The sequence below is a fragment of the Chlorocebus sabaeus genome, chromosome 28 (assembly GCF_047675955.1).
Source record: "Chlorocebus sabaeus isolate Y175 chromosome 28, mChlSab1.0.hap1, whole genome shotgun sequence".
Taxonomy (NCBI): Eukaryota; Metazoa; Chordata; class Mammalia; order Primates; family Cercopithecidae; genus Chlorocebus; species Chlorocebus sabaeus.
The window spans coordinates 15,326,435-15,336,410 of NC_132931.1; the positions used below are offsets into that span (position 1 = coordinate 15,326,435).

A 9,976-nucleotide genomic window follows, 5' to 3' on the forward strand; every position below is an offset into this window, starting at 1 on the left:
GTTTGTCAGTTTTTATTGAAATAAAGAAATGACAGCATTGTGATAAACACTGGAAGTGTTCACTTCTCAAATTTGTCCATGGCTGGACGTGGTGGCTCACACCTATAATCCCAGCACTTTGGGAAGCCAAGGTGGGTAGGAGTTCGAGACTAGCCTGGCCAACATGGTGAAACCTGGTCTCTACTGAAAATACAAAAAATTAGCTGGGCATGGTGGTGTGCGCCTGTAGTTCCAACTACTTGGGAGACTGAGGCAGGAGAATCGCTTGAATCCAGGAGGCAGAGATTACAGTGAGCTGAGATCGTGCCACTGCACTCCAGCCTGGGCAACAGAGCAACACTCTGTCTCAAAAAAAAAAAAAAAGCTTGTGCTTAAGGGGTGGCTTCCCCCAGACCTGCAAAGAGGCCCAGAATTGGGGGCCTTGGTGTCAGCAACAGTGTTGATTTTGATAATGCAAGTCTGTACATTCAAACCGGGCTCCCAGAACTAGGTGGAAGATAGGAACATTTCTGCATAGGAGACTTGGAATGTTCTGGTAGCATTAAAACTGTCAGCCCTGAGGCCTGGCTATGTTCTGGGAGAGCCCTTTGTCTGGTAGGCATCATTTACCGATGGGTACCTTTCCTGTGTGCTGTGGCTTCAGCTAGGCTGTGTCTGAGAACTCAGGTGGAGCACTGGAAAGTGCCCGTGGCTCCCACCTGCCTTCACAGTAAGGGACGGTGCAGAGCATCTCCGACTGTGCGGGCTGTTGTAGATTCTGGTGGGTGCTGCCGTGGGAGGAGGAGCACGTTGTTGCCCCCATGAGGATCTGCCTGACCTCTGTCTTCACCATCGTTGAACTTCTGACGCCCGCTTTTGACCAGGTGGTGTGGAGTGTTCCAGTGGCATTTGTCATCGAAGATGTTAGATTATTATATGCTTTTGGATCCCTCTGGAGGGTTAAGACAAAATCCTAATAAAGAATCGATAAGAGGTTATGTTGATTTTTATTTTCCTCAGTCTGTACTAAACTCAAACCAAGTTCTCGTGCATTACTAGGTTGGAGAAACGTACGGTAAGGATATAACCTCCCGGGGCAAAGACAAGCCGATTGCCGTATGTAAAACTTTCAGTCCACTTCAGTTTCAAGCTTTCTCTGTTCTCTCATTTCACTTTGTTTTCTTAGGATTTTTTTTTATTAAGCCTCAAGCTCCTTGAGTGTTTTATATTTAATTCACTCAAGGTTGGGGTTTTGCTTGATGAAATAAACTTGATTAGAGTGTGATAGTTTACCCACCGGCTTGAATTAAAGCAGTTTGTGAACTGCCATCTTCCCCTCCCAAGTGAAAGGAGGGGAGAGTGAGAGGGCCCCTCTCCTGGCTGGTTGGAGATGCAGATACGGAGACTCCTCTTGGAAGCCCACCTGGCTGTGAGCCGAGCTGGAGCAGGACTAACCTTGTTGCCGGGGCCTTATATCTCTGCTTCGGTGTCCCGTGTGGTGGGGCTGTCTGGGCGCGGCTGTGTGGTGCTGCTGAGCTAACCCCACCGTGCTTGAGATGGTGTGCTGGGTGCCGCGGTGATTCTTGGACGAGCTTGTGCATGCGCCAGCATTCTTCAAATGCCAGTTATAAAAAGCTGTTGTGTGGGATGTTTCTTTCCCTTTCAGGTACAAGGTATCAGCTAGAGGGTTGAAAGTGTAGCTTGGGAATTGTGTGCATTTCATAAAGTAGCATAATTGCCTTTTTCTAGGAGAATATTTTAGAAATCTAGCACTTTAGAAGTTCTTGGGCATTTTTAAATACAGGTAAATATTTGAATTTGGTTTGACACAAAATACAGAATGGAGGAAGCATGCAGATGTCTGGCGTGTTCCCCGAAGCACCCTCCACTGTGTCCTCCGCACCCACCCTTCGCGCCTCTGCTTCAGCCACAGCTGCCCCGGGAGCAAGTTCTCCTGAGGCCCTGGCTGTGCTGACTCGAGGGCAGCGTGAGGGTGGTCGTCAGCTGTGAAGGTGCCACTTACACACTAAGTCCTCCTTCCTTGCGGAGGGAAGGGCTCAAGTAGCAAATATTGGAGCCCCTGCTTGGTGCTGGGAGCTGTGACAGGCAGCTCCTGAAGAAGCAGTTTAATTGGAACCAGTGACCATCTAAAAATGTTTGTACTCTAAACCAGATTTTACTGAAATATTGGAATCATACCTTCATACTTGATTTTTTCTGTTTAAATAGATAGGCGGAAAGGAAGCCTCCTGGGGGTCTGGTCTGATCCTCCCGATCCTTGAAGAGCTTCCGGCATCATTCTGCCTTCACGCTCCCCATTTTCATAAGTAACTGGTGGCTTGACATGCTGGGTTTGGTTTGGGAGCCCTCCGACAAACTGAAAGGGTGGATCAGGAAGCGTCTGACCAAGCCACTGGTACCTAGCAGACACGCTCTGCGTCCGACAAGTCCTTCCCAGCAACATCCAGAAAGCAAAGTGCAGGCTTTGTTCTAAGGCGTTGTCTAAATGTTTCCCTGTGTTTCCTTTTTGTAGGATGTGTTCTTAATTTGCTTTTCCCTTGTGAGTCCTGCATCATTTGAAAATGTCCGTGCAAAGGTAGGTGGGGATTTAAAGTATGTGAGTTATAGAATGACACTCTCAGAAATATCACTTAGCCTCGGAATTTTCAGTTATTTAAATTGGTTTTAGTAATTTGCTACTTAAGTATATGATTGGGTTTTTTATTCTTTTGAGACAGGGGTCTCACCCTGTTGTCCAGGCTGGAGTGTGGTGGTGACATCAGAGCTCACTGTAGCCTTGAGCTCCTGGGCTCAAACAGTTCTCCTGCAGTTCTCCTGCCTCCGTTCCTGTGTTGCTGGGACTGTAAATGTGCGCCACTGTGCCTGGCTAATCTTTAAAAATTTTTTGTAGCACTGGTTTTGTACACCCTGGCTGGTCTCAAACTCCTGGGCTAAAGTGATCCTTCCACTTCAGCCTCCCAAAGTGCTGGGATTACGGGTGTGAGCCACTGCGCCTGAGCCATCAGCAGTTTATTTTTATTTATTTATTTTTGAGATGGAGTCTTGCACTGTCACCCAGGCTGGAGTGCAGTGGCACAATCTTGGCTCACTGCAACCTCCACCTCCCGGTTCAAGCGATTCTCCTGTCTCAGCCTCCTGAGTAGCTGGGATTACAGGCGCCTGCCACCACACCTGGCTAATTTTTGTACTTTTAGTAGAGACGGGGTTTCACCATGTTTGCCAGACTGGTCTCGAACCGCTGGCCTCAAGTGACCCACCCACCTCAAACTCCCAAAGTGCTGGGATTTCAGATGTGAGCCACTGTGCCTGGCCTAATATGTGGATTTTTAGTTTCAGGTTCTGGTTCAGAAGTTTCCTGGACCTCATTAAAATAATGAGGCACTCAGAATTGGTCTAATAAAACTAACCACCATTTCTTTCTACTCCAGTCTCTTTCACAAACTTCTTAGTGAAAATGATGAGACAGGCCCTTTAGTAGGGACATTTTCAGTGGGGATAATGGTGGCAGACATGAGACCTTGGGCTGGGTAGTTTATTCTCGTTTCTGAACAGATGATGAATTTTCTCAGATGACCCTAAGAACTTGTTTTACCAAAAACAAAGTGGTTTATTTGCTTTGGGAGGAACTCTCTTCCCTTCTGCCTCTTCCCCTGCGGTTGTAGAGCCCATTCTCTCTGGTCGTGGTTCTGTCCGGGCATGATCCGGAGGCCTAGCTTGCTAATGGAACACCTGAGATGTTTCTTACGGCTCAAGGCTCGGATTGAAGGTGGGAACCACATGAAGGCTCGGTGGGGAGGTTAGGTGTCTGGCACAAGTGCCGCCGGCTGGGTGTGATGTAGGTGAAGGGCGTCTGTAAAGGAGCATGTCACAACCTCTGTTCCTTCTTCACATCTAGTGGTATCCTGAGGTGCGGCACCACTGTCCCAACACTCCCATCATCCTAGTGGGAACTAAACTTGATCTTAGGGATGATAAAGACACGATCGAGAAACTGAAGGAGAAGAAGCTGACTCCCATCACCTATCCGCAGGGTCTAGCCATGGCTAAGGAGATTGGTATGGAATCCTGCGTTTTTCCTCTGCCTTGTACCTCTTTGATTGTAGTGACAGAGACTGGAGTCCAGTCTGGGAAAGGAGGGTGTGTGTCTCCCACTGAGGGCCTGGTTGTACTCTTGGGGAACCAGCTGGCATCGCCCTCTGGGTCTTAATGTCAGCGTTGGAAGGTGGAAGCAGGGCTGGGAGCCGGCAGAAGGTGCCCGGGTCCCCGGAGCTGCCTCCCGCCGGTGTTGTGATCAGAAGAGAGTGGGCTCGAGTGTACACTGCCGTGTGGTCGTGTTTCCTGTAGGTGCTGTGAAATACCTGGAGTGCTCGGCGCTCACACAGCGAGGCCTCAAGACAGTGTTTGACGAAGCGATCCGAGCAGTCCTCTGCCCGCCTCCTGTGAAGAAGAGGAAGAGAAAATGCCTGCTGTTGTAAACGTCTGAGCCCCTCGTTCTTGGTCCTGTCCCTTGGAACCTTTGTACGCTTTGCTCAAAAAAAAAACGGTGGAGCCTTCGCACTCAATGCCAACTTTTTGTTACAGATTAATTTTTCCATAAAACCATTTTGAACCAATCAGTAATTTTAAGGTTTTTGTTTGTTCTAAATGTAAGAGTTCAGACTCACGTTCTATTAAAATTTAGCCCTAAAATGACAAACCTTCTTAAAGCCTTATTTTTCAAAAGCCCCCCCCCCCATCTTGCTCAGATTAAGAGTTGCCAAAATACCTTCTGAACTACACTGCATTGTTGTGCTAAGAACACCGAGCACTAAACTGTGTAAGGACCTTCGTCTTTGAGAAGACTGTAGCCTCTGCAGTTAGGAGATGCAGACACTTGCCCAGTAGTTCTCAGATGTGTAAAGCAGAACAGCCTCCCGAACGGCGCGTTGCCATTGAACTCACCAGTGATTTAGCGGCCCGTGTTCACGACATAACATTGTACTGTAATGGAGTGAGTGTAACAGCTCAGCTCTTTGGATCAGTCTTTTTGATTTCATAGTGAGTTTTCTGACCAGCTCTTGCGGAGATTTTGAACAGAACTCGTGTTTCCTCTAATGAAGAATTCTGTTTAGCTGTGGGTGTGCCGGGTGGGGTGTGTGTGATCAAAGGACAAAGACAGTATTTTGACAAAATACGAAGTGGAGATTTACACTACATTGTACAAGGAACAAAAGTGTCACGGGTAAAAACTCTAAAAGGTTAATTTCTGTCAAATGCAGTAGATGATGAAAGAAAGGTTGGTATTATCAGGAAATGTGTTCTTAAGCTTTTCCTTTCTCTTACACCTGCCATCCCTCCCCAAATTGGGCATTTAATTCATCTTTAAACTGGTCGTTCCCTTAGTCGCTAACTTAGTAAGTGCTTTTCTTATAGGACCCCTTCTTACTGAGCAATATGCCTCCTTGTATTATAAAATCTTTCTGATAATGCATTAGAAGGTTTTTTTGTAGATGAGTAAAAGTGCTTTCCATGTTACTTTATTCAAAGCTAATAAGTGCTTTCCTTAGTTTTCTAGTAACTAGGTGTAAAAATCATGTGTTGCAGCTTTATAGTTTTTAAAATATTTTAGATAATTCTTAAACTATGAACCTTCTTAACATCACTGTCTTGCCAGATTACCGACACTGTCACTTGACCAATACTGACCCTCTTTACCTCGCCCACGCGGACACACGCCTCCTGTAGTCGCTTTGCCTAATGATGTTCCTTTGGGTCTGTGAGGTTCTGTAAACTGTGCTAGTGCTGACAATGTTCTGTACAACTTAACTCACCGGCAAGAATACAACGCGGAACCTTTCAGCCACGACAACAGGATTTTTTAAATTGACAGTTGCAGAATTGTGGAGTGTTTTTACATTGATCTTTTGCTAATGCAGTTAGCATTATGTTTTGCATGTATGACTTAATAAATCCTTGAATCATACAACTGGTAATACTGGTGTTTTTGAGACTTGATGAACAAGTTCCTGGTGTGCGTTTGTTTGCCTCGCTTTAAAGTCCCGGGTTGTTGGAGACAGTCATTTTCAATGCATGTCTCCACACAGGAGGGACAGAGGGAGTGCCACCTCCAGGGGAGAACTGGGTGAGCCCAAACAATACGGCAGGAGTGGAGGTGATGTTCACGTTTGGACCTGTCGAACAGCAGCAAAGCTCTGGTGGAGAAACGCGCGTCGGGGGCTGTGCACATCCTGGCCCAGAGCTTGGGGCTGAAGATGCAGACGTTGGGACCCTCGACGGGCCCTGGAAGAGTAGAGGTTGGTGAACCACACACCCTTAAGGTCCTTTCCAGAGGCTGGCTGGGTGGCTTACGCCTGTAAGCCCAGCGCTTTGGGAGGTTGAGGCAGGAGGAGTGCTTGAGCCCAGGAATTCTAGGCCAGCCTGGACGAGAGAGAGAGACCTCTCTACCAAAAAAAAAAAAAAAAAAAAACCACACAAGAACCTGAACTTGTACTATATAAAGGTTCATGTTAGAATTTGTTTTCTTAAAATTCCTTTTTATTGCTTTGAAGATTTTTTGTTTTGTTTTGTTTTGTTTTTGTTTTTGAGATGGAGCTTCGCTCTTGTTGCCCAGGCTGGAGTGCAATGGTGCGATCTCGGCTCACTGCAACTTCTGCCTCTCGGGTTCAAGCGATTCTCCTGCCTCAGCCTCCTGAGTAGCTGGGATTACAGGCATGTGCCACCACGCCCAGCTCATTTTTTGTATTTTTTTTTAGTAGAGACGGGGTTTCACCGTGGCCAGGCTTGTCCACTTCGGCCTCCCAGAGTGCTGGGATTACAGGCCTGAGCCACCACCCCCAGCCGAGTATTTTTTTAACAGATTAAATAATGCAGTTTTTGTGTTTTGAGACAGGGTCTGGCTCTGTCTCACAGACTGGAGTGCAGTGGCATGATCTTGGCCTGCTGCAACCTATGCCTCCTGCGCTCAAGCCATCCTCCCACTTCAGCCTCTGGAGTAGCTGGGACCACAGGTGTGCGCCACCACACCCAGCTAATTTTTTTGTATTTTTTGTAGGGTTTTGCCATTGGCCAGGCTGGTCTCGAACTCCTGAGCTCAAGCAGTCCGCCAGCCTCGACCTCCCAAAGTGCTAGGACTCCAGCCACCATACCTGGCAATATGCAGTTTTTGAAAGTAAAAGTTCTGAGATCCGGCCACTGCGCTCCAGCCTAGGCAACAGAGCAAGACTCCGTCTCAAAAAAAAAAAGTAAAAGTTTTAGTGGTTTTTAAAGAAAAACAGTCTTCCCCCTTCGTACCCTCTCCAAAAGGAATACTTTGTTTGCTTACCTGATTTTTGGTATTTTACCTGCCCATGTCTAAATTAGGCTTTTTGTGCCAGTGAAACTTCTGAGTTCAACCATTCTCGTCGACATTCCCACCATGGAAGATGTGAGGCTTGCTTTTCTGGTTGCAACCCTCTCCACCCAAAACCTTTCTCATCCCCTCAATATGATGGTTTTGGTGGACTCAGTTTAGTGCCTGCACAGTCACTACTACATAAACTACTCACCGGCCATGCCATGTAGCAACAAAACTGCGTTTCCTGCACAACTTCTGGTTTTCTTTGGGATAATTAGTACTTTGCTTACTTTCCTATGAATTCAATTGTGAACTACTATTTTTTTTTTTTTTTTGAGGCAGGGTCTTGCTCTGTCACCCAGGTTGGAGTGCAGTGGTGCCATCACAGCTCCTGGGCTCAAGTGATCCTCCGGCCCTAGCCACCTGAGTAGCTGGGACCACAGGTGTGTGCAACCATGTCCAGCTAATTTTTAAAATTTTTAGTAGATTGGGGTTTCCCTATGTTGCCTAGGCTGGTCTTGAACTCCTGGCCTGAAGCCACCATTCCACCTCAGCCTCCCAAAGTGCTGGGATTACAGGTATGAGCCACTGTGCCCGGCCTCAGCTGTGAACTTTTTATCCATTGTCTAAACCTCTCAAGATGTTCAGATGTGGTGTTATTTTGCCAATATCCATTTTCCTGAAGTCATCTGACCTGCACCTCTCTTAGGTGCTGGTCTTCATTTCCTGCACCTAGATTCTCTCTTTTGATTTACTTCATCCTGAATGGTTTCTCCAAGAGCTCCTTGCGAGTGTGCTGGAAGTACACACAGTCATGCACCATGTAATGACATTGTAGTCAACAGTGTATTGCATATATGATAGTGTGTGTGACTACCTTAATTCTACTGTAACTTTTCTGTGTACAGATACGCACATACCACTGTTAAAACTGCCAGCTGCATTCAGTATAGTAACGGGCTGTGCAGGTGAGTAGTCTGGGAGCAGTGAACAGGCCCCACCTTCGACCTAGGTGTATAGTAGGCTGACGTTAACAGTGAAATCACTCATGTGTTTCTCAGAATGTATACCTGTTGTTAAGTAAGGCATCACTCTTATTTTTGAGCCCCTGCATCTTGACAACTGTTTTACAGTACTTCTGGCTGGGCCTAAAATTCTAGGTTGGTGTTAACATCCCTAAGTTTTATTGAGACAGGGTCTCACTTTGTTACCCAGGCCGGAGTGCAGTAGCATCATCTCAGCGTACTGTGGCCTGAATGACCTGGGCTCAAGCAGGCCTGCTCAGCATCCCGAGTAGCAGGGACTACAGGTGTGCACCACCATGCCCAGCTAATTTTGTTTTGTAGAGATGGGATCTGACTATGTTGCTCAGGTTGCAGATTTTTTCTTTTGAGACAGGCTCTTGCTATGTTGACCAGGCCTAGACTCAAACTCCTGGACTCAAGTGATCCTCCCACTGCAGGCTCTCAAGTAGCTAGGACTACAGGCTTTGGCCCACTGCACCCAGCCTCCCTTCAGTCAAAAAAAATTTATTCTTGGCCGGGCGCAGTGGCTCACGCCTGTAATCCCAGCACTTTGGGAGGCCAAGGTGGGCAGATCATTTGAGGTCAGGGGTTCGAGAGCAGCCTGGCCAACATGGTGAGACCCTGTCTCTACTAAAAATACAAAAATTAGCCAGGTGTGGTGGTGCGCGCCTGTAATCCCAGCTACTTGGGAGCCTGAGGCAGAAGAATTGCTTGAACCTGGGAGACGAAGTTGCAGTGAGCTGAGATTGCGCCACCGCACTCCAGCCTGGGCGACGAAGTGAGACTCCATCTCAATTGTTTTTTTCCCCCCTGTAGAGACAGGGTTGCCCACACTTGTCTTGAGCTCAAGGAATCCTCCCACTTTGGCCTCCCAAAATGGAATGATGACAGGCCGGAGCCACTGTGCCTCGCCCCTTCAGACTTTTGAAGGCAGTTCTTCCATGATTGTTCTTAGCCATTTCTGTTGGGATGTATTTTTTCTTACATCTTGTGAGATTGTCCTTTTCTCTTCCACATCCTAGGGTTTATTTTATCCACCGTGCTGTGCACTTAGTGGCCTCTTTCCATCTTGGAAATTCGTGACTTTCAGACTCAGATGTCAGACCTGGAGTGGCCTCGTAACCTTTTTCTTTTCCCGGTTTGTTATCTTTGAGGTTTTCATTTTGTCTCTGATGCTATTCATCTTCAGGAGCTCTTTTCCGCGGTCTCCACTGTGAGCCTCCAGGGTCAGTTCTGAGTCACAGTGCTTTCTCTGAGTCCCAAGCCATGGCATGGCTCATCAGGAGCTTCTACCCACATCATCTGTTTCTTTTGGTCTCTTGTTCTAGTGTCAGGAGTCCTTGGCTTATGCTTAAAGGCTGAAGTTGGAAACAGTTCCCTAGGAGGGTCACACCACGTAGCAAGTCCATCTTGTACCTTTCTGACACTAGGTGAGCGCAGGAATTGGGTTTAGAAACAAGCTTGTAGCAGTTGGACGCTGCTATAGCCTTTTTTTTTTCTTTTTTGAGACAGTCTTGCTCTGTCACCCAAGCTGGAATGCAGTGGCACGATCTCGGCTCACTGCAGCCTCTGCCTCCTGGGGTCAAGCAATTCTCCTGCCTCACCTCCTGAGTAGCTG

At 47.3% G+C, this 9,976-nt stretch overlaps 1 protein-coding gene across 2 annotated transcripts in view; it reads left to right on the forward strand.

Annotated features, from left to right (window-relative positions):
* Positions 1-5,965, forward strand: part of RAC1 (Rac family small GTPase 1) — a 28,608-nt gene extending 22,643 nt beyond the window's left edge. Inside the window, exons 4-7 of one of the 2 annotated variants that reach the window (XM_008018730.3) lie at positions 1,039-1,095; positions 2,513-2,575; positions 3,896-4,055; positions 4,345-5,965. In XM_008018730.3, coding sequence (XP_008016921.1) covers positions 1,039-1,095; positions 2,513-2,575; positions 3,896-4,055; positions 4,345-4,475 — 411 coding nt within the window. In that variant the 3' untranslated portion in view covers positions 4,476-5,965. The remainder of the gene's footprint in view (positions 1-1,038; positions 1,096-2,512; positions 2,576-3,895; positions 4,056-4,344) is intronic. The other variant, XM_008018731.3, reaches the window with a different exon arrangement.
* The last annotated feature ends 4,011 nt before the right edge of the window (positions 5,966-9,976 follow it).